Source organism: Eptesicus fuscus, chromosome 11 (assembly GCF_027574615.1).
Source record: "Eptesicus fuscus isolate TK198812 chromosome 11, DD_ASM_mEF_20220401, whole genome shotgun sequence".
In the NCBI taxonomy this organism is placed as follows: Eukaryota; Metazoa; Chordata; class Mammalia; order Chiroptera; family Vespertilionidae; genus Eptesicus; species Eptesicus fuscus.
Window position 1 is genome coordinate 56640230 of NC_072483.1, and position 24008 is coordinate 56664237.

The 24008-nt window shown below is 39.3% G+C and overlaps 1 protein-coding gene across 2 annotated transcripts in view; it reads left to right on the forward strand.

The window, feature by feature from the left end:
- The window catches only part of PPP1R1C (protein phosphatase 1 regulatory inhibitor subunit 1C), a 113079-nt gene that overhangs the window by 64020 nt on the left and 25051 nt on the right, over nucleotides 1-24008 (forward strand). For both annotated transcript variants that reach the window (XM_054723216.1, XM_008138497.3), the window contains exon 4: nucleotides 954-1014. In XM_054723216.1, the coding sequence (XP_054579191.1) occupies nucleotides 954-1014 (61 nt within the window). The remainder of the gene's footprint in view (nucleotides 1-953; nucleotides 1015-24008) is intronic.

Here is a 24008-nt window from a genome sequence, read left to right on the forward strand (position 1 = left end):
ATAATATTATATATATATACACATACCCAGCATGGATATGACCTGTGTAAGTCCATTTGTATGTGGATTTTCTTCAATGAATACAGATGACACTTCCAACCCATGGGTTTTGCATACACAGATTCAACCAACTGCAGGTTGCAAACAGTATTTTCCCATTCTCAAGTCAATTTCCCAACTCCAGATTCCCCACCCTGGATCAAAAATACTTTTTTTTCTTAAGTGTTTGGTTTAATCTGCTCATCTGAAAGGCTGATTACAGGTAAATTTGGGGGAGTCAAGTCAACTGGGTGGGGCCTCGGTGTCCCTTACCCCTGCACTGTTCAAGAGTCGTCTGAGAGAAAGAAATCCCGACCCAATGTGCTTAGGTAAGAGTGTCATATAGCCGTTTTGTTAGAAAAGGATTTATCTTTTGAACATAGAAAAAAATATTATCTTAACATTGTAATTCCAAGTACATGTAGATGTTAGATTGAACCTATCAATTCCAGAGGGTTATAGATTGACTGGTATTACTGACCAATGCCTTATTATTCCATCAGAACCATTTGACAATCCTAGGAATAGGATAATCCTCCCATGGACATAGCTTTTGGAGTATATTTTGTCCTGGCATTTATGTTTTTTCTTTGAAATGGAGAGGATTAGTGTCTCTTTTTCTCTTCCTTTTAGAAATAAAATAATGTTATTAGAGGAAAAAATAAAAAGCAATTTTAACACTGCAATGGATGAAGAGTTTTATGGTAAAATATACCCTATAGCTTCATATGTATTTTAATACTGTAATATCATTGAACATGTCTATAATTTCTCATTGATTAATGAGTTCTATTTCCTGAGGGGGGACATCAGAAAGCTCTTTGAAATGCAGCACAGCGTCTATTTCCCTTACAGGGCTGGTGGCATTGTCTTTTCACAGATACCAGACTTTTTCTTTTTCTTTTTGTCCACAGTCACAGGACGCATCTCCTAAGCAGAGGAAGCAGAGTGTGTACTCAGCACCCACCATGAAAGGTACTTACGGTGCAGGTACTGCTTCGGGTTGTGCGCGTGTTGAGTTCATAGCTCACAGACTGTCTGCTCTCAAGGACCATATGCTCGAGAATAACCTAGATCTCGTCTCAGCTCGACAGCTCAGTACTGTGAATTTTAGCAAGATACTTTATCTACTTAAAACTTGGTTTCATCAAGATAAAATAGGTGGTTGAAGAAGGGATAACTAGAGATGTCTTAGAATCTGCCTGGAAATTCAGATTTTCCAAAATAATGACAAAGGTCTTTCTTTAACCCTTCCTCGCATATTTTTTCTTGAAGGTATTTTTCCCAGAATCCCTAATTACTCTTGCCAGTATTGGCAGATGAGTGTCATTTTCTTTTTTCTTGGCTTACACAAAGTAGAATTTTGGTCAGATTTAATATAGAGTGCTGCCTCATTGCCTTGTGTCGGGAGCGGTGCTAAGAAACCCAATCAGACAGCTATTCGCTGAACATATAACAGCTGTTGGAATAACAACTAAGAATGCTAACTCAGATTCTGGCATTTCCCCAGAATTTCTCCCTAAAATTGGAACTGCTAAAAGAACATCTAAGTGTATCAGAATTTTGACCAACATCAATTCCAGGAAAGGCTTCTTTTATTTCTCACACCAAAATGTTCCTGACATCAGGCAGAATGTGTCCAGTCCAGTAGCTCATGTTCCAGTCTGGCCTGGAGCCGTTGGCCCAGGGGGTCGTCATGTCATCTCCAGCTCGGTGTCAGCCACAGCAGAAGCCAGCGAGCATCTTCCCCAGGAGTCTGGAGAGATGTCTAAATTGAGAGTGAAATTTTCCACTCTGTATTCTCTCTAGACTTGAGGCCTTTTCAGGGAGGTGGGATATAAATGGACACATTAAGAGCTACTTTTCAGTAAACTTCCTTCCTGTGCTGCTATAAAACACTATGTTTGCTTGTTCGTGAGACTGCAGTACATAACACAACCACCAGTATTGTAGTTTATGCCAGAGTAATTATTGAGACTATCAGGCATTCCTCTCCGATGATAAATGTATCATTTTTGAGATATTTTCTCTAATGTAAGTCATCTTGTACTTTTAAGACATATCATGAATGGGCCACACTGAAAGATATATGTTTACTCATTTAATGATTTCCTCTGTTCTATTTTTGGTTAGCTTAACTAAATAAAGTAATACTGTTCTCATGTCCTCAGAGAATAATAGCATTATTTTTAAAGAGAAATCTTAAAACCAAGGCCCCAAGGGCTTGTGGTTTTCATTATATTTAGTTCTCAAATATCATAAGAATGTGGGATCCAAACATTTAAGAAATTTAGTTATATTGCACATTTTTACATATATTTTTACTACTATCAAGCACTCCAGGATGGTCATTCAATATTAGTCATTTCTGGTCATGAGTTAAAGGCTTGAGAAATAAAGTATTTCTTTTAAGAGACTATGAAGGTGTTATTACAAGCCAATTAGATAGATCCTCACTTATAACTAGTAAATACCTAGATAAGTCTCCTGCTCCTGATAAAAGAGAAAGCTAAATCCACATGTTTTATTCAGTCTACCTGTCCCTAAGAACTAGAAGTAAATATTCCAAGACGAAATTTAGCAAAATAAGAAGCTTTAATAATAAGAAAGATGAATTAGCAAAGGAAATGTTATTGAGATGCTAAATACAATAGTACAATTGCTCTGAAGTGTATAATTCTTCAAATTGCATTGGAACATGCAATTATTGAGGGTAAAAGCATTTTCTGGGAGAGCAAAGCAGCAACAGATAGGATTAAGAGTTCTGAAAAAGAATCACTCTGACAAAAAGGACAATTAGGGCTTCATGAAGGACTCAGTGAGTAAGCTGCTTAGTAAAACAAAACAAAAACAAATAGCAAGACTCCTTTATTCTCCTCTCTTATTAGGTTATGAAGAGTTACTGGGGCCCTGGCTGGTTTGGCTCAGTGGATAGAACATCGACCTGTTGTGGACTGAGAGGTCCCGGGTTTGATTCCAGTCAAGGGCACATGCTTGGGTTGCAGGCTCAATCCCCAGTGGGAGGTGTGCTGGAGGCAACCGATCAATGATTCTCTCTCATCATTGATGTTCCTATCTTTCTCTCCCCCTCCCTTCCTCTCTGAAATCAATAATAATAATAAAAAGTTACTGGGTACAGATGCCAAAGTGGCAGGAGGCATCCCACCTATGCACAATTTCAAGTAATGCATACACAAGCTAGTCTTCTAGCTCTTGCATTCATTTTTTTTTTTTTCGTTGCTATGTTACTTATGGTTCAACCAGGTTTCAGGAAACAGACATGGCCAGGCTACCGCCTATAATTAGAGTTTTATATGAAGGTACAACAGCGGGGAGGAGGGAAATAGAGCAGAGGAAACCATTTTAACAGGCACACTCTCAGGACTGATATGCTGATGACTCCCGAATTTATATTTGCAGTCCTGACATATTTCCTGAACTTCACACCCCCATTTCCAACTAGCTACCAAATTTCTCCATTTGAATGTTATTAAGTTTCTCAAATTTAATATGTCCAAAACCAAAGTCATTGGCTCTTTTTGTTTGTTTGTTTGTTTTCCTCTTCTCAATAAATTGTATTCAGCTGTTGAGAATCAAAACCTTTGTGTAATCCTTAACTCCATTCCCTTATCCAACCCGTTGTCTACATTTGTTAGCTCTAATTTCAGAATGCATGCCTTACCTGACTGCTTTCTATATTTTCTACTGCTTCTACTTTGTACAAGGCACCATTCTTTCTTGCCTGGGTTTCTGGAGTAGCCTTCTTACTGGTCTCCCTGATTTCTCTCTTGCTCCTCTACAGTCTCCAAATAGAAGCCTGAGTAATTCCTCTAACTCATAAATGTGATCATGCCATCCCCTTGCTCAAAATCCTCAATGGCTTCCTGTGACAACATTCAGAATAAAGTTAAGGCTTCAACCATGGCTTACAAGTCCCTGAATGAGTTGCATTGGCCTCCCTCTTTGACCTCATCTTCTTTCGCACTATCCCTTGTTTGTTGGTGTCCAACATTATGAACTATTTTGCTGTTAAACATTTCAACAGACTTGCATTTAAAAGCATTTGTACTTCTCATTTTTTTCTTCCTGGAATGCTCTTTATCTATTGTGGCTCAGCTAATGTTACCTTCTCAGAGAGGCCTTTCTTTCCTGGAAATTGCCCCTTCTACCATCCCTATCTATGTCCTTACATACTGCCTTATTTTTTCCCATAACACTCAATTTGATGTACCTAGAATGAGATGTCAATGACAATTATTTTGTTCATTTGAATATGCCTAGTACCTAGAACAGTGCCAGGCACATAGTAGGTACTCAATAAATACTTGTTGAATAAATAAACTGTAATGAACTGGGGAATCTAGCCACATTGTCATCTGATCAGAAGCAGGTATCTCTTGAGCTTTGTCCTACTAATTGTCACACCCATGACTCTGCTTCTGTTTCTCCCTGCCTCTCTCTGCCTGATTCTCCCTTAACTTTTGTGTTTCTACTTATCGAGATGCTTTTGTATTTTTCTGTTATACTTTTTCCCACTCCCCTTTCCTCTAGTCAGGATAAAATCTGATTTGGTAAATTAGTTACCATCCAAAATGATGCAACATTGGGCTGGATTCTTAAGAAAGATCATCTTACAGACCACTGGAACAATCACATGGTTGCCTTTGGCTAGGACCTGGTTCCTGGATCAATTAGTTAATGGCCAAGGGGGCAGCATCATATGATACAAACATGGGAATGTAAATAGAAGGACCTAGATATAGCTTTCCTTTTCCACGGTGTTTTACGGTATGTGTAGCACATTCACTCCTAGAAAGTAATAACAGATTTAATATTCAGTCTGGCCATCTTTCTAGTCATACATTTGTAGGCACTCAAAGTTGTCAGGAAGCTTAAAGTTTAACTAGTGCAACTATTTAGTGATAACTGAATATTTTCACCGCATTTAACCTCGTGGTATTAAATTGGCTATTTCTCTTGAAGATTCTAATATATTAGTCCTGGGGTGGAGTCAGATCATCAAATGTTTAAAGTGATTCTGCAGCAACAAATCTAAAGATTGATGGAACTCATATATCCAATCACCTACTTAACATGTCTTTCTTATGTCATACGTAGATATCCCATAAAGATCAAAGAGATCATAAGATAAAAATTAACATGTTCAAAACTGACCTTTTGATCTTCTCCAAGACAAATGGTCTTGTCCTCCACTGTTGGCCTTCTCAGGAAGTGGAATTTTCATCTTCGTAGGTATATTTCTGGGTTCTGGGAGTTTCCAGAGACTCTCTCTAAGGTCTTGTGGATTGCACCCCATTAGTATCTCTTCATCTTTCCTCTTCTTTTATCTCCAGGGCAACCACCGTATTTCAAGTCACAATCATCTCTTTGTCAGGATGTAATTGGTTACTCTCCATCTAGTCTTTCTCTTTTTGCCTCCCATTCATTTTCTACACTGTAGCCAACGTGAACTTTTAAAAAATCCTCACTGAAGGATGTTTTACTTATTTCTCTCTCTCTCTCTGTGTGTGTGTGTGTGTGTGTGAGAGAGAGAGAGAGAGAGAGAGAGAGAGAGAGAGAGAGAGAGAGAGATCAATATGGGAGAGAAATATCAATTGGTTACCGACCGGACATGCCCCAACGAGTGATCAAATCCCCAAACTAGGTATGCACCCTGATCAGAATCAAACACATAACCTTTTGGTGCATGGGATGATGCTCCAACCCACTGAGCCACCAGGCCAGGGCCAAAATGAGCTTTTAACACACAAAAGTGCTTATGCTGCTTTCCAGTTAAAACTCTTCAATAGCTCCCCATTGCCATTAGATAAAAATCCCTGTTCCAGAGCAAAGTTTTCAAAGGTTACAGACCCCCCCCCCCCCGCCCCACACACACACACACACTAGATCACAGCTACTAGTACATGGGCATTTTGCAAGCTGCTGAATGCACCAAGCTCTTTGCTGATTCAGGAAAGAGTTGCACATTTCTCCCTTCACATAGAATATTCACCCTTGTCTACTCCTTGTTGTCATTCCTCAGTTGGCTAACTCTTACTCATTATTCAAGCCCCTAAAGGTCAGTTCCCGAAAGGAGCTTTCCTTGACCCCCCATTCTAAAGTCTCTATAGCTATACTTCTCTATCAGTAGACAATTCTCTTGAGTTCTTTCATTGCAAGTAATCACAGTGCAATTTTTTATTTAGTGTCTGTCTCCCCAGCTAGACCAGAAGTGACCTATGTGAGTGATCTATGTGGCAACAGTGGCAGTGTCTATTTTGTCCTCTATCATATCTGCAGAGATTACATATGCTTGAGACATAGCCATGTTTACAAATATACTTTTAAATGAGTTTTTAAAAATATACTCAACACTAGTGTTGGCAAATGAATCATTTCCTTAGGAAAAGCACCTTGTCTCTAATCTGTTAGAATGATCTTTTCTCTAGTAAGTCACCTAGAAATTCCATCCCTTAACACCAGAGGATATTGTGACACTCTTAGTAGATACATTGCCGTATTTCAGATATCTTGCGCTGACCACATTTTTCATCTATAGGGATGAGTCATAAATGTCTAATGCATGGTACATATACAATGACAGAGGTTGAAGTTTGCATAGAAAGTGACTCACTTCTCCATCACTCACTTTTCCATTACAGTGCTTTATGATTATATAAGTAGAAAGTTCTGAAGATTATCAGAAACATGATAGCTGACTACTGACTACCCATGTGCACTTCTCTGCTGTTTATGTGGTGGTCAGCCCTATAATTTACAGAACAGCCAATTCAATTATTGTTGGATAGCTTGAGCCATGTTTTCAGAAAAGCAAAGTAAGTTTTAATCTTGGGACAGGAAAAGACTGACTCATTTCCACCCCCATTCTGTGTTTATGTGTGTCTTACTGGAATGCAATTGCCTTCAAATTGAGGCAAGCAGAGCAAGTGCTATTGATTTAAAAGAAAATCTGAACATGAACCAAAGCAGCTGACTAAAAATGGCTTTGCATAGCAGGGCCTCTTCATATTACATTACCGCTGTTAATGCATAGCAAGTCAGATTTTTTTCTTGCACTTATGAAAAATATTTTCCTCCTCTCATTCTTCATAATTTCTCTAACAGAATAAATACTTCAGCTACTTCAGTGTCCAGAGGTTGTTCTTAGAATGCATGTGGCATTGCAATTTCTACATTTTTTTTCTTCAAGGATGGTTGTGATCTTAATATTTTAAATGTCCATTTAGCATCTTTTCATAGTAAAGCAATAAATGCGAAGAAGAAATAATAGCCCAGGCAGGGAAAAAAAGTCAAACTGGTCCAATAAGAAGTTGACTGGGGCAAGGATGTGAGCTGTAATGTTAACTGAAGGGTAGTCTTCAAATCAGGACGGCTGTTGATCAAAATAATTTCATGGGACCCAACATAAAAGGACATGGACTTTGGGGGGACAAGTGATCAGGGTTCGAACCTCAGCACCACCAACTTATTAACCGTTCTGCTTTAGCAAGTCAGTGAGTTGAACATGCCTCTCTTCCCTCATCAGTAAAAAGGAGATAATACCTACCACTACCTTGGGGCAAAATAAAGCAAAATGTGTGAAGAGAATGCTTAGAACAGGCATGCACTCTGTGGGATATAATTTTGGAATGATTGGGTCAGGCACACCCCTCCTCCATTTCCACTGAGCCCTGCAGAATGGAGGAAGGAGCCTGGGGAAGCGATGAAGGAGGGATGAAAGGACTTGGAGGAGAATGAAGTACCTGATGGAGCTTTGCTCTCATCCCAGTGGGAATTTCGAAGTCGGGGTTAGAGTGCCTGGTCCTAAAAATCACGTGGATTACCAAGCCTGGCCACATTCACTCCACTTTTATTTGCGCCAGTCTCCGGTGGACTTCTGGATTTCATCTTTCACCTTTCACTTCCACTCAGACATGGTGTCCCTTACTTCTCAGCGAACTAATAGCCCTCTCAGAGGTGTTGATAGTTAAATAAATAAATCTTGTATTCCAAATAAAGCTTAAGAATAAGCTGATGGTTACCGATGAATTTGGGGGTGATACAACAAATATTTCTAGCCAGAGGGATGAGCAGGAAATCACATCATATAAATTCAGCCTGTAATGAAGCAAGGTAAGTAGCTTAATGATAATGATATCGAGTTGTGACTATTTCACTTTCCGATTTCAAGTCTCTTATAATTGTGACTAAAAAAGTGTTCAAAAGGAATAGACCAGCCTGCTCTCATCACTCCCTGCACATTGAACATCGAAGGTAGGGAGAGAAAGCGGTGAGATCTTGGAGCTTCTCCGAGCTGCACTTCTTTGTTAAACGCCTCTGTCCCCCGTGGGTGTTCTCCAGGTAGTCATCACATTTGCCTTTCTGAATCATGGCTGTTTTGTTTGTGCTGGCTCCGTTTATTTACTGGGTAGGGTGGGGCTTATTTATGCAACTGGAGACACGTTTTAACAGATTTCTAGATAACAAGGAACATTCTAAATATATACAAGTCTTGTTTATTTTTTTAAAAACCAAATATGCTTCTATTTCCAGATCTACTTCTCTCACTTCTGTCTACTTTCTTCCACCAAGTTTGATGTTCGTCTTTCCTCCTATCTTTGAATGCAGAGGGCAGGGTCCGTCTAGAGACCTGATCTGAGAATGCACCTTCTTGAAAATCACTAAGATGTCCTTTTATTGGGAGATCCACACTGAGAGTAAAGAAGGAAAATGCCACGTCTGAGTGGACATTATATTTTTAATATAGTTTTCATAGATTCTTAGGCTGAAAGGTCTAAAGAATCTGAAGATGAATTAAATTGCCAATTTCAAATTTGGGACAAGAAACTTAATTTCCTGTGGTGCCATTTACATTTTGACAAGGAGACCACTATTTGTTAATATAGTTCCATTCCTGTGTCTCTCTATATTTACTTATTTCAAAATTAATGTTTTAAATTTTCAGCCCTCTGTATAAATAGTACACACCTTTGAAAATTGCTTTCTACCTTAGAAGCAGGGAAAGAGGTGAACGTCTGCATTTGGTTTAAACAGCGTCTTTAGGTCTTTCCCAGATATGCAAATGGTAAAATCCAGTTGTGTAAGCACGAATAATAATCTGCCACAAATCACATATGAGCCTCCACGGTGTGTCAAGTGCTGCATCGAAGTGGTGTGGCCGCAGAGACGAAGAGTGGAGTCCCTGCCCTCTGGGAGACCCGCCTAGGAGACGCAACACTCAAACAGACAGGGAGAGCTCACCAGGAACCCTCGAATAAGGATTTGACAGCGTTGTCAGGGATGTGAGGAGACTCACTAGCCCTGGGGGACAGGAGGGAGAGGCCACTCTCAGATCACAGAGGGAGCTGTCATGTTTACACATGTGTCCGCAGAGTACAATAAACCAAGTCGTGGAAAAGGGGGGCACACGGCTCGCCATCTTCCATCCTCCAGCTCACTATAATGTGCAAAGCACTTAAGATGACACCATAATGTGGACAGTCAAGTCCTGCGCGAGTCATCCATCACAAAGACCTCTGCTGCCATGCAAAGTCCAAACAGGCCCCACTAATGGACCACGCAGACACCACTTTCCGAAGCATTTGGAAATCCTTGTGCATTTGATTACATTTTAAAAGTTCTGGTTCACAGCTTTGCCTTTGCAGGGAATAATATTACTTTTAAAACAGCTCAAATTATACTTTTAAAAAAGAAACGTTATATTCTAGAACAGTTTTAGATTTACAGAAAAATAATGATGTTCGTACAGAGAGTTCCCACACCACACACCCTGCAGCAGTTTCTCCTGTGAGTCTCCTGAGAATGGCGCATTTGCCACAATTAAGAAACTGATATTGATACCTTATTATTCACTGAAGTCCAGATCCTAGCCCCGTTTGTTTAGCTTTTGCCTTTCTCCAGGACACCACGTTACATTTAGCATCATGTCTTCTCTTGGTTGTGACAGTTTCTCATCTTTCCTTATTTTTGATGAACTCGACAGTTTTGTGTAGTGCTGGGCAGGTATTTTCTAGAATTTTCCTGTATTGGGATTTGTCTGATGTTTTTTTCATAATAAGACTGAGGTTATGGGTTTTGGGGAGATAGACTAGCTATAAAGTGACCTTCCCATTGCATGCTATGAAGGGCACGTACTGTCAACGTGACTTCTTGCTATTGATGTTGATCGCCTGGCTGAGGTGGTGTCTGTCAAGTTTCTCTGCGATCAAGTTACTCTTTTCTGCCCCCTTTCCATTCTGTACTCTTGGAAGGAAGTCACCGTGTGTCACTCTCGCTTAAGGGGGAGGGATTATGCTCCACCTCCTCGAAGGATATGTATCTACAAAAATTATTTGGAACTCTGCACATTGATTTATTCAATCATTTGCTTTTATTAGTACAGATTCATGGATATATATTTTACACTTCGGGTTTTAACTCAATGCTACTTTATTTTGTTGCTCAAATAGTTCCATCTTTGGCCATTGGGAGCTTTTTCTATTGACTCCTATGTCTCTTTGATAAACCCATTATTGCGTGTCTTTTGTTTGTTTTAGCATATCCTTTATGGCACTAAAGGATGCTTAAGGCTCATTTGCATATTTCCTGTCCCAATCTTAGACTGAGCCATTTCATCAAGGGGCCTTCAAATTACAATTTTAACTTCTCTGTGAGTCAGTTTACTGTAAAATATATGTTTGCATCAGTATATAGTTCCTTAAAATAGAAAAATCTATCTCTTCCTCTGCAGAAATCTAAGTGCATCATATCCATTAGTGCTTAGGAAGGTTAATGCTACACTATTAGCATGCTAAGATATACACACTCCACTCTTATCAATGCTAATGGAGTTCCAGGAAGAAAAAACAAGGGCTAATAGCAGAATAGGCAGATGTTGTCTTTATGGGCTTGCCTTCCTATCTTTAATACAGTGTACCCTGATGATTTCTGGGATGAGCTTTGTTTTGCCCCTTTATAGATGGAGAATTAGTGATAGGTATGCAGCCTTCTTGGAGATTGGCCATTTGCTTTACTTAAATCGGGGATTAGAAAAAGTAATGTTTATAACACCTTATACTTGTATAGTGCTTCAATATATGCAGTGTGTCTTGTGTAAGCTTTTTGTTGTTGTTGTTGTTGTTTTTCTTTCTCAGAAAACCATTTAAAGTTAAATGGGATATTTTCTTTTAAAGGACATTGAGGCTCAAGAAAAGCAGAGTTGCCCTAACCAGTTTGGCTCAGTGGATAGAGCATCGGCCTGCGGACTGAAGGGTCCCAGGTTCGATTCCGGTCAAGGGCATGTACCTTGGTTGCAGGCACATCCCCAGTGGAGGGTGTGCAGGAGGCAGCTGATGGATGTTTCTCTCTCATCAATGTTTCTAACTCTCTATCCCTCTCCTTGCCTCTCTGTAAAAAATTAATAAAATATATATTAAAAAAGAAAAGAAAAGAAAAGCAGAGTTCCCATGTGAAAAGTCGCTGTCCTTTACAAGGCTAAATTTTCACATGAGCCGTTCTTTGCTTTTCTATTGGAATAGCAATAGGTCTCATTTTTTTCCTATTTACCCTTCTATACTGTTTGCCCTTTAAAATCCAGAGATCCTTATAACTTAACCTTTTGCACTCGGATGTCGAGTGTAACTCGACACAGCATCGGTAGCAGCTCTTTTTATACTCTTTGAATGTATCAATAATTAGAAATATAAAAAAATCCAAATAAATAAGTTTGTATGAAAAGAAACTCCAGTTTTTTATTCTACTGCCGCGCTTTGTAAAATCCGGGGTATTTAAAAAATTAAATCCCGAGTAGAATAAAGGAATGGAGAAAAAAGCAAGCGAGTGCAAAGGGTTAATGGAAAGGTTTTATATGATATTTTATACCAAAGGACCTACAAAATGCTTAGCACCTTTGTTTCTAATCATTTTTGTATATTAAACTGACATTATAGGTCCATATGCAATAACAATTTTGTACTCAATCCAAGCTTGACTTTAATCTTCTCTCTCTCTAATCAGCCTTCCCACTACCCTGACAGCTGAGCACACAAATCTGACCCTGTGTCTCTTTGTTTTACAGCACTCCAAATAGGCTTCAATTCCTTCAGAATAAGACCCTGGAAACAATGTGCAAGGCTGTTTACAAGCAGGCCCCCTCAACTCTGTCTAGCCTTACCTCTTGCCACAGCCTCTTTTTATCTCATGATGTGGCAATGCTGAACTGTATTTGGTTGAAAATAACACTTGTTTTCTAGCCTGCACATTTTCCTATACCTTTATTCACAGAGAAGTCCTTTCTTTGTCCATCTTAATTCTAAATCCTTTGAGCTGTGCTACTTTGAGACTTGGAATGTATTATGCATTCCTATTTGTGCTGTAAGGGAGATAAGAAATTTTCCTTCTACCCTTCTAAATTCGCCTGGCTGGTCTAACTTAATCAAGTTAACAGGAGACAGATTAACAGAAGAAAATAACTAAATATATGTGCACATGGTGGTTCCATAACAATGTGGGAGCCTAGAACAAATCTGGCAGTTGGGGCTTATAGACCACTGTGAGCTAAGGAGAAGTGGGTGGGTGGGCTGTGGTTTGGAACTTCAAAAAGCAGGAGGGCTATTTACATGCAGATGTTTCCTGGGCCATCTTTCTCTTTTTAATTTAATAAATCTTTATTGTTCAGATTATTACAATTGTTTCTCCTCCCCCCACCCCCATAGCTCCCCTCCACCCAGTTCCCACCCCACCCTCTGCCCTTACCTTCCCCCGCACTGTCCTCATCCATAGGTGTACAGTTTTTGTCCAGTCTCTTCCTATACCCCCCACACAGACACCCCTTTCCCTCTGAGAATTATCAATCCACTCCCATTCTATGCCTCTGATTCTATTATATTCACCAGTTTATTCTGTTCCTCAGATTTTTAATTCACTTGACTTTTAGATTCACTTGTTGATGTATTTGTTGTTCATAATTTTTATCTTTACTTTTTTCTTCTTCTTCCTCTTCTTAAAGAATACCTTTCAGCATTTCATATAATACTGGATTGGCGGTGATGAACTCCTTTAGCTTTTTCTTATCTGTGAAGCTCTTTATCTGCCCTTCAATTCTGAATGATAACTTTGCTGGGTAGAGTAATCTTGGTTGTAGGTTCTTGCTATTCATCACTTTGAATATTTCTTGCCATTCCCGTCTGGCTTGCATAGTTTCTGTTGAGAAATCAGCTGATAATCGTATGGGTGCTCCCTTGTAGGTAACTAACTGTTTTTCTCTTGCTGCTTGTAAGATTCTCTCTTTGTCTTTTGCCCTTGGCATTTTAATTATGATGTGTCTTGGTGTGGTCCTCTTTGGATTCCTTTTGTTTGGGGTTCTGTGCGCTTCCTGGACTTGTAAATCTATTTCTTTCACCAGGTGAGGGAAGTTTTCGGTCATTATTTCTTCAAATAGGTTTTCAGTATCTTGCTCTCTCTCTTCTTCTGGCACCCCAATAATTCTGATGTTGGTATGCTTGAAGTTGTCCCAGAGGCTCCTTACACTATCTTCAACTTTCTGAATTCTCTTCTCTTGCTTCTCTTCTGAATTCTCTTCTGAATTCTTCTCTTCTGAATTCTCTTGCTTCTTTGGAGGAGTGTCCTTTGCCTCTTTGTATTCCAAATCTTTGACTTGATTCTTGCATTCCTCTAGTCTGCTGTTGGGTCTCTGTATAATATTTTTTATATCAGTCAGTGTATGTTTAATTTCTAGTTGGTCCTTTTTCATATCCTTGAGGGTCTCATTAAATTTATTGGCCTTTTCTAGAAAATTCTTGAAAAACCTTATAACCGTGGTTTTGAACGCTATATCCAGTCATTTGCTCTCCTCCATTTCTTTTGTTTGTGATCTGTTTCCTTGTCTCCTCATTTTTGCTGCTTCCCTGAGTTGGTAGGGTGGCTTTGTGTGCTTAGGTGTCCTATATGGTTCAATGGGTCAGCCTCCCAGTTACCTGGGGTGGACACTCTTGGTGCACCCCTTTGTGGACTGTGTGTACAGTCTTGTTGTAGTTAAGTCTTGATTGTTGTTGGTGTCACTGGGAGGAATTGACCTCCAGGCCAATTGGCTGTGAGGACCTGCTGTGCCTATAATGGAAGAATTGCTGTGCTGGAGACACTTTTATGGGGCAGGACTTGTTCCAGTGGGGCTTTGGTGCTCACTGAGTCTGCCTCTTGAATGTGTCCCTTATGAGAGTAGTTGAAATCTAGTGTCGTCTCACACAGACCACTAGATACACTAGTTTCTGGATCTCCAATGGGGTGCAGGTCAGCTACTGTCTGAGACCACCCAGCAGGAGCAACAGCAAGAACTACAGTTTTCTCCTCTTTGCTTGGGATTTGGAGGTTTTGGAGCTGTCTGACTGGAGCTGCAGTTTATTTGGTTAAGCTTCAACAGGGCAGGCCATTTATATGCAAAAGCTGCTGCGCAGAGCTTGGGTGGGTTTGTAGATTGTGCGGGGTGGGGTCTCAGGGCGTCACTAGGCTAGGGCGTGGCAAACAGCAATGGCTGCTAGTCTGCCTTCTCTGTCGTTCTGCGTTTCCAAGTCCCCGCGTCCCACGCTCCAGCACAGTAAACAATGATTGCTGGGCGCAACTCTGCAAGAAAGTCACCCTCACTTTCTGACCTGATGGCCGACAGTCCAGCTTCTCCCAGTAGGCGTCTGGGTCCCCCGCGTCTCCCCAGAAACTGGATTTCAGAGTGATCGGGAGCTTGTTTCCCTTCAGGTTGAAAAAAAGCCGCGCGCCCAGTCGCCTGCCACCAGCCCGATTCGCGTGCCTCCGTACCTCAGCTTTTCAGCACTTGTGCTCTTTTCTCTTTCCTTCTAGTTGTAGAACTTCCACTCAGCCAGCTTTCCTGTGGTTCTGGGTGATAGAAGTTTTGTCTTTTAGTTGCAGTTTTGAAATTGTTGTGCGAGGCGGCAGTTTAGGAGTTTACCTTTGCCACCATCTTGGTTTCTCCCTCCTGGGCCATCTTAACAATGGGACACAGAAAGGACCTTGGTCAAATGGGTTCCTATTAAACCGTCGTTAACTCTGATGATATCTCCCTTCCTGGAGCAGGTCCTCTAACTTCTCTTAGGCAGTTAGGGGGAATTTCAAGGGTTTTTCCTGAGTCTTTCATGTCTTGAAAATAACTTGCTTAAAATAATCAATATTCCCAAAAGTCATATTTTGGGGTGGAAAACTCTGCTTCCCCCACCCCTGATTGTGCATCTGTAATCCCCTCTAGATAAACTGAACTCCTAGAAGACAGGCCAATGTCTTATTTGTCTTCCAGGAGTATTCTTATTTTCCATTTGTGTTGCAGAAGTCTTTTAGTAAATTCTGAATCAATGAGTGAATTATCTTTCTGATTTAAAAATGTAGATTTAATGGCTTAATTTTAGCCATATTGAAAATATATATATAATTTCTCACCCACTCACTCAGTCTACAAATATTTGTAAAATGCTTACTATCTGCCAGGTCATGTATTAGGCTCTTTTAGTTTAAGATGAGATAAAATGCAGTCTTTGTCCATAGGAAAACTGTAGTCAAATGGAAAAGAAAGTTGTGTAAAAAAGTAGGTTCTATACAATTAACGTGGACAAGGATATTTGAATGCAGAGATGGAAATCACTAGCTCTTCTTGTCACAGATAGTGAAGACATCACAGAAGAAATAAGAACCTGTCAGTAGGATGAGTAAGATTTTCAGAGAAGGCTGAGGGGTGAATTACAAGGGAAGAGTTGAGCAGATGCAGAGGTGCAGACTGTGAAAGGGCTCGGGAATCTGGAACATGGTGAGGCTGGGGAGGTTGGGGAGGGGAGCCTGTAGAGAGAGAGCACTGAACAGATGCTGGGGACTTGTCCACGGGCCTGTGTGTCGTGTGCTTAGTATTCGGGGATTTTATCCAGAGCACTTTTGGGCAATCTTTAAGATGACTTTATATGCTGCAGTGTTCTCTTGAATGATTCATAAATATGGGGTATGGAGAAAGGGACAAACAAGTTGATTCACAGAGTTAGTTTTTAAAGATAATTCTACCATGGTTTTTATTTGCCTCATTTCATCTGCCTGTTTCCAATGCTCTTATTTATAAAAGAATAACTGCTAGTGCCAACCTCATTTTTTTCCCCTTTAATACATTTGGACTTTCTAAGTAATATTTATGACTTAGGAGAAGTTGAAATATTCATCATATTATCTTCCAAAATAAATGAAAGGAAATCCAATTAGAAATGTGTTATAATATATAAATGTCAAGATAAATTGAGAAATTGGTTTTCAGTGAGACAAATTTAAGATAGGATTACATTCTTTGCAAACTTGTGTTGGTCTATAAAACTTTTCTAAATATTTTCCCTTTTAAAACCTTATCTTCTTGTCTGAAACTCAAAATAAAGTCTGATTTACAGGACATTTTAAGAACAGTTTCATTAATTGCTGTCTCAGTAGGTCCTCATGACAAAATACCCCACATTTCTGTTTCCAGAACAGGCTGCCCTCTTTCTGTGGAGTGTTTATTATGGGATAATAAAGGTGTCAGCACTGCTGTCAATAGATACACAAACATTTATTAAACTCAAACTCTGGGCAGAGCTCTGAGCTGTTGTTATTTTACACAATGAACTATCAAGTTCTAAAACACCCTAGGTCAAATTTGAGGAAGGTTTACAAATTTAATTTTTTCATAAAAAGTAAGAAGTGCCCAAAGATTCATTTCAAGAAATCCTTATGGCTCCCAAGATAAAAATTAAATGCTAAGCATTGCATTTATGGTCTGTATTCTACATAACGCGCCCCCCCCCTTTTTTTGTTATTATTACCAAGGGAAGCCATCCATGCTTTTCTTATCCCTCATAGCTATGCTGAAGCTACTTTAAAAAAAAAAAAAAAAAGAAATTGTGTTCACTTCACACTTGAACAACTTGCTAAAATATTATTCTCAAAATGAAACTGAAAATCAACTTATTGACCTCCAACAAGCTGCCTTAGGACTAGGTTTTCACGTGTCCATCACTGTAACAACCAAAAGACACGTGAAGCTCTAGATACAGCAGAACCAAAGTGGATAAAGGGTTAGAGAGCTGGCAATGGCGTCATCTTGCCTCCTCTGAATCGGAGGCCATAGCTCAGTCTATTAATAAATATTTAATTCTTAAAAGCTTCTTGGTTCTCCTAGACCCTGGCAGTCCAGAGGCAAATGACAAAAAGGAATAAGCAGTGTAAGTAACAAGTAAAATGACTGCAAGAGATGTGAAAGCTGGCTGGGGGAAGAAGCAGAAACACTACGAATGTGTACTACATCACTGTTTACACAAGAGATAATCAAAACAATGACCCGACTCACGCAGGAAAAATGTTGTACAGCACTATTTTTATTATAATATGTATTTTAAAAGGCAAGAAAGTGAGAATATACAATAAAAGATGTACAATCCCACTTTTTTTAGAGTTTCTACTTAGCGTGGTATGTACTGTACATTACATGGAAATACAAGTGCTCATGGCCTCTAGTTCTTTCTTTTTCTGAAGCCTTGGTGCACGCTCTTATGACCTACAATGGCCACTCAGTAAGGGTGAGAAACGACAGGAAATAAACAGAGGTCTTGAGCTCAGTAACTCATAATCGGGTGTTCTAGTCATTCCAGGACATTAGGAAGGCTATGCAAACAAACTTGACCTACTTAGCAATTTTGCCTAGGTCAACATGTTACCTCCTAAATGCAAGATACATTTTAGTTAAAATATTTCGCAGAAACAAAAAGTTAAAGACTAACTTCCAAGATTTCTTCCATTCTTCCCAAAACATTTCATCTGGAAAGTTGAAAGAATCACCTTGAAATAATAGAGGCTGTTTTTCTTTTCTTTTGGAGTGGTGAATCTTGAGCCAAATTGCCAATGTCACAGTGATTCATTATCATAGATAACCACATTGAAATCAATGAATAATTAGAATAATAAATCATTCCCCCATATTATGTTACTTACAAAAATATTTCACTTAATTTTAAAATCTTGTTGACTGTTGACCTCATGTAAGATTCTATGTCCATTTATTTGAAATTATGAAGTCTAAGCATCCTAGTTCAGATTTGATGCATTTATTTGATGGTCTTTATATTATTAGTTTTGCCTCTTAACTTACAGTAGTAGTTCAGTGAAAAGTAAATATATTTCATGTATTGAAAATTACCACTGGCTAATCATGCTTATGTTGTATTAACATAGGTCTCAATATAGATTTTTGTATGGCAAAAAAAAAAGTTTTGAAAAGTGATTAAAAATGTATTTTATGCTCAGCTAGCATGGCTCAGTGGTTGAGCATCGACCGATGAACCAGGAGGCCATGGTTCAATTCCCAGTCAGGGCTCATGCACAGGTTGCGGGCTCAGTCCCTAGTGTGGGGTGTGCAGGAGGCAGCCAATCAATGATTCCTTCTCATCATTGATATTTCCATCTCTCTCTCCCTCTCCCTTCCTCTCTGAAGTCAATAAAAAAATATTTTTAAAAAATGTACTTTTATATATAATGAGTGTTATTTCATTTTTAGGTTTTAATTACACTATTTATTATTTTGGTGTTTGCCACAAAAGCTTTATCCTATCACTGTGGGTATTATTCTGGATATTTTGAGTTAGTTCTTTGAAAAGTTTAAGGATTTTGAACTTCTGGAAGAACAGATCAAGAGGAGGAAGAGTCCTCTCCTTCCATCTGTTCATGTTTCTTTAAATCACAAGCAAAAGGGACCTGAGCCTACCTTTGATGTTACAGAATTAATAATATATGTAAAAATTAGGTCAGAGGAATGGAGGAAAGAAGTATTGGATCTGAGATTACCTATGCTGTTCCCCTTGCATAGTTAAGCCCTGATGATTAACAAAGTTGATCAGAGTTCTCCCAAGTCTCCTAACCCTACCATTCCTCCTTCACAGAATTTCTCCTCTAAACAATACATTAATTAGTACTTGTATAATAATTTTTCTCCAAAATATTTTTCTATTGATCTTTTCCAATTATGTATATTTGCGGTCTCTTGCTTAGGCTATTTTCTTCAATGTTACATTTTTTCCTACTATTAAGTTATTCAGTTGGATTTTCAATAACACACCTGTAAATCTTAACATGAAGAAATATGGAAGAGAGATTTGTTTGTCAAAGGTTCTTAGCCTATTGGACAATGTTGATCTGTACGTACTCCTTTGTATCAATCTTACTCATCCTAATTTTTTACATATATCAGCATCCCTTGTTTTCCAGACAGGCATTTTAATCTGCTCCAACCGCTGAGATAAACATATTTTTTCACTGAATTATGTAATTAGTCAATAGACCAGACCAGATCCCCTGGAGCCACTCCACTGTGCTCTGTGTAAACACGTTCCGTTCCACCCCGGGCAATTGGCCAGCAGACCCCTCAGGAGCGTTCTGATCCTTTAAATAAACACTATATGCAGGAGGAGGTGAGGGTGCTGTATTTTCTTCGTTGGCAGTGAAACCAGAAAGAAGAGCTGCACATTCAGTGCTTATTACATCATTTTAAAACAAGCAGATTGCTTGTGACCACATAGCTCCCTCTGCTGGTTCACAAACTTAAAAGAGTGTAAGTAGAAATAATGTTTAGGAACTAGGGCCCATTAGGAGAAAAATGTGTCATTTTAGGTATGCAGTGAGGAGAAGCTAAAGACATAAGCAACAGAGAGGCTTCTATTTTAATGTTTCTTAAGTTGTGAGCCACCTTACTCTTTGTGGTCCATCGTTTTACTGTTATGTATGCCTGTATTGTCTTATTTTTTACAATAAAAAGCAGGCGCTAGGAGAGTGAGCAGGGAATTTTTCTGAACAGCTTCAACCAAAGTAAGTTTCATGATTCTATCATCTCCATAAGGCAGGGCATTATTCATAAGGGCACCAGATTACCTTTACTCCACCTACAGGGGGAGGGGAGGGGAAGCAAACGAAAGATATAAAGAAGTGAATGTTGTTGTTTTTTCACACTGACCAGTGAAAACCCTGCATGGCGTTAGTGACCGTCTTCATTTGGTACAGCCAGGGTCGCTGAAAAAGCGGACAGGGGTCAGAGAAACGGCCTCGAATTCCACCTCTGACAAAAATCTGCAAAACCTCCTTCTTCAAGTTGTTTATCCTCTCTGTTCTTCCTCGTTCACATGTATAACTTGGGCATAAAATCCTCAGGGTTGTGAAGGTTAAATAAAGCAGTGCATGTGTAATGCCTGGCCTGTGGCAGTTGGATATTGGTTGTAGTTAACACTATTCTTGAGGAATCTGGGTTTCTGCTCACACCAACCAAATGAGCCAAAGAGTATCAAAGAGAAATAACTTCCTTCTCAAAATTCTGAAAGTGTAACACATGTTCAGTCATATAAAACATATAGTTTTTATTGAAAGAAATTACTATGATTTGACTTCACCATAGTTACACAGTCTACATTCCGGTCATATGATACGGAGACAAAATAAAAAATGTAGTTGACCCTGCAAAATTGTAGGTCCCAGAAACCCATTAAATTGGGTTTCAAGGTAAACAATATATTCTGATGAGAAGGATTTAGATAGTGCGTTGTAGATGTTGTTATAGATTATCATGTTGTTATAGATTATCACAGTAATTTTAGTTTATTAGGGTTTTATAACATAGTAAACAATGGTTTTCTAATCAAATAACTAGATAGGGAAAAGTGGTTTGAGCCTACTGTTTATGTATTTGAGCGACAGTTTGCCTCCAGGGAATGTCTTGCTGTCTCTAGTTCTATGTACACAGTCTAGCTCCCTCTTTATTATCAGGTAATAAAAAAAAATAATAGAGACAGTATAATAGTGGCTAAGTGCAAACAGCTGAAGCCAGAAAATCTGGGTTTGAAGTCTAGCTCTCTTGACTGTCTGACCTTGAGAGAGAACATGGAATACCGCATCTGTGCTTCACTTTCTTCACTTATAAAACGATGCTATAAAAGTACACTTTGTATCAGCTTCCTAGGACCCCCTGACTGAATTACCACAAACTTGATGGCTTAAAATGAGAAATTTACTTTCTCCCAGTTTGGAAGCCCCAAAGTCTGAAATCAAGTCACCTGTAGGGCCATGCTCTCCTCCAAAGCTCTGGGGAAAAGCCCTTCATGCCTCTCCCAGCTCCGGTGGCCCCAGTGCACCTTGGCAGGTGTAACATTGCCTCCATCTTCACATGGCCCGCCCACTGCGTCGCTGTGTGTCCTCTCCTATTCCTGTGAGGACACCCATCATTGGATGGAGGATACTGAATACCGATGACCTCATATTAATTACATCTTCAAAGACCCTGTTTCTTTGTAACACAAGGTCACATTCTAAGGTTCCAAGTGGACATGAATATTAGGGGGTCACTATTCAACCCACTGGATACCTCAGAGAGTAGTTTTGAGGATTAAATGGATTACTGGAATTAAAGCATAGAGCAATGCCTGTCACAGGTGTTTTAGCTAAGGTGACTGCTAAAATTGTATATAGTTCAGGTGCCCAGTTGTGAATATCCGCTAGATAGCTTCCCCTGATGGCCCACTGTATTTTGAGTTCAAGCCATTTAAAGTTGCTTACATTTTCACTCCCAATGAGAACCACTAGCTTCCCCAATTCTTGAGACAGTACTAACCCCATTTGCCCATCCGTCATTTCCCAAGATTCAAAGTCTCAACAACATTTCTAACTCTTCTCTCTTTGTTGTCTTATCTAAAAAACCACTTGGTCCTATAGAGTGTACCTTGAGAGCAATGCACTTATTATATTCTCACTTTTCCTTGTCCAGGTCAGGCCTTCTTTAACATTCATGCACATGAGAAGTAGCATAATATGGTCACACCATAAATCACAGTGAATACACACACACACACACACACACACACACACACACACACACACATTTTAGAGAGCAGAAAAATAACTACATTTCCTTTAATTTGGAGAATAGATCTATCTTATGATTTAATGAAAATTATGGAATATAATATACTACAATAAAGTGGCCTTATTTAGTAGCTCTATTATAGAGAAAAGAGAAGCTTGGGGGGAGAAAAGGAAAATATTTACTACTAGAGGCCCAATGCATGAAGATTTGTGCAAGAATGGGCCTTCCTTCCACTGGCTGCCAGCACCGCCTTAGCTCTGGCCCAGAACCGCCTTTCTGCCTTCCCACACTGTCCAGAGGCCCGGAGCTGCTGGGGCAATGCAGAATGCCTGCGTTGTAGCCATGGTTATGCCCCGCCCCCGGCCGCTTGGCACCTGCATATGCAAATTAACCCGCCATCTTTGTTGAGTTAATGTGCATACTCACTCCTGATTGGCTGGTGGGCATCGTGAAGGTACAGTCAATTTGCATCTTTCTCTTTTATTAGTGTAGATGTTTCTAATCTGTAAAATGTAAACAAAGGCATGGAGATCTGAAATAGATTTTTGTCCAATTTCCTTATCAGTAAAATGTGACCTTGAGAAAGTTATTTAAATTCTCTAATTCTATAGATGATATTTTGTCATCTGTAAATTGAGATTATGCTTACCCATAAGATGGTCATAAAAATGAAATGAGGAAACTATACGTTAAATGCTATGAATAATACTATGTCCCTAAATACATGTCAATAAGCATTAGCTATTAGATATAATCATGTAGACATTAATTCTCTAAAATTATTGTACCTATTTGGTTGCTGTTTCACTTGATCGCTCATTTCACTTACAGTGTAGTTGCAGATGTGGTTGCATTTTCGCAAGGCAGTGTGGTTTGGGTACAGTGTGTACAACTGTTAGGTAGAATTTGGCTTCTGAGTCATCAGTTGCTGTTGGACAACTGCTTAGGCAAGAGGTATGTTCTTTCTGAGCCTAGTGTTTTCTGGTGTCCCTATCTATAAAAGGGGGGTAAGATGTATTACGAGAACTAAATAGCATGTACTAAGTACTCAATAAATGGTGGCTATCGGTATCATATGTTTTTTTCCAGTCTCAGATTTTATGTGAGTATCAGTGGGTGCAATCCATTATGGTGCAGAGGTTACATGAGGTATCTGGACAGACAACATTTGAGCATTGGGATAGAAACTCTTAAAATCCTTGTAGTTCTAATGCTGGAATAACCCACATATGTTCAGCATCTGTTGAAAGCTGAGATTCTGAAGAATGTTGGATCAGATGAAAGTGATCACTCAATAAAGTGAACGAGAGAGCCTGAATTCTAAGATACAATTAGCAGGGATAAAACAGAGGTGAGCTTTCATGCAGCTTATTTTTAAAAGCTACATAGGTAGCTTCCTTTAAAAATATTGTGCCATCAGTAACAACTGTACTTGGCATCAATTACATTAACTGGGTCTAATGTGTGTGGTTGAAAGCCACTCAGACAGCTCGACACATACACCTCATACTTGTATCCTGTGTAAGGCCATGCTCATCTTGCCATAACTGCATATTTTATTCTGCATATTACCAATATCCCACTTATTGTCATAAACGTCTAGGAGAGAAGCTTCATGTGCAGAAACTTTGTAGTTAGTGGGAAAATAAATACCAGAAAAGCTCTAACCACATACACACACATCCTTTTAAAAATGCCCTTTTTTAGCAGCTTAAAGACATAAACACAGAGCTATTACTTTGACAAAGCAGATATGAACATATTGAGATTTGCACAGGGATATATATTGCCCTTTAACTACCACTCTGACATTTTTTGCTCATAAGAAGCTCATGCGCTGCTTAGGAATTCTCACTGCACCCATACAAAGGACAGAAACACACTCATAAAGCAACAGACGAATGCATGCCAGTGATATTGGGAGTCATTTGCTTTTAAAGTGATAGCACTTAGAGAGGTGATCAGAGGGAGTACTGTTATGAAAATATTGTGTAGCAAAGGTCTCACTGGGTTTTTAAGAATGATCCTCATTACGTCTGACAAAATCATGATGCGTTGTCTCTAAAGA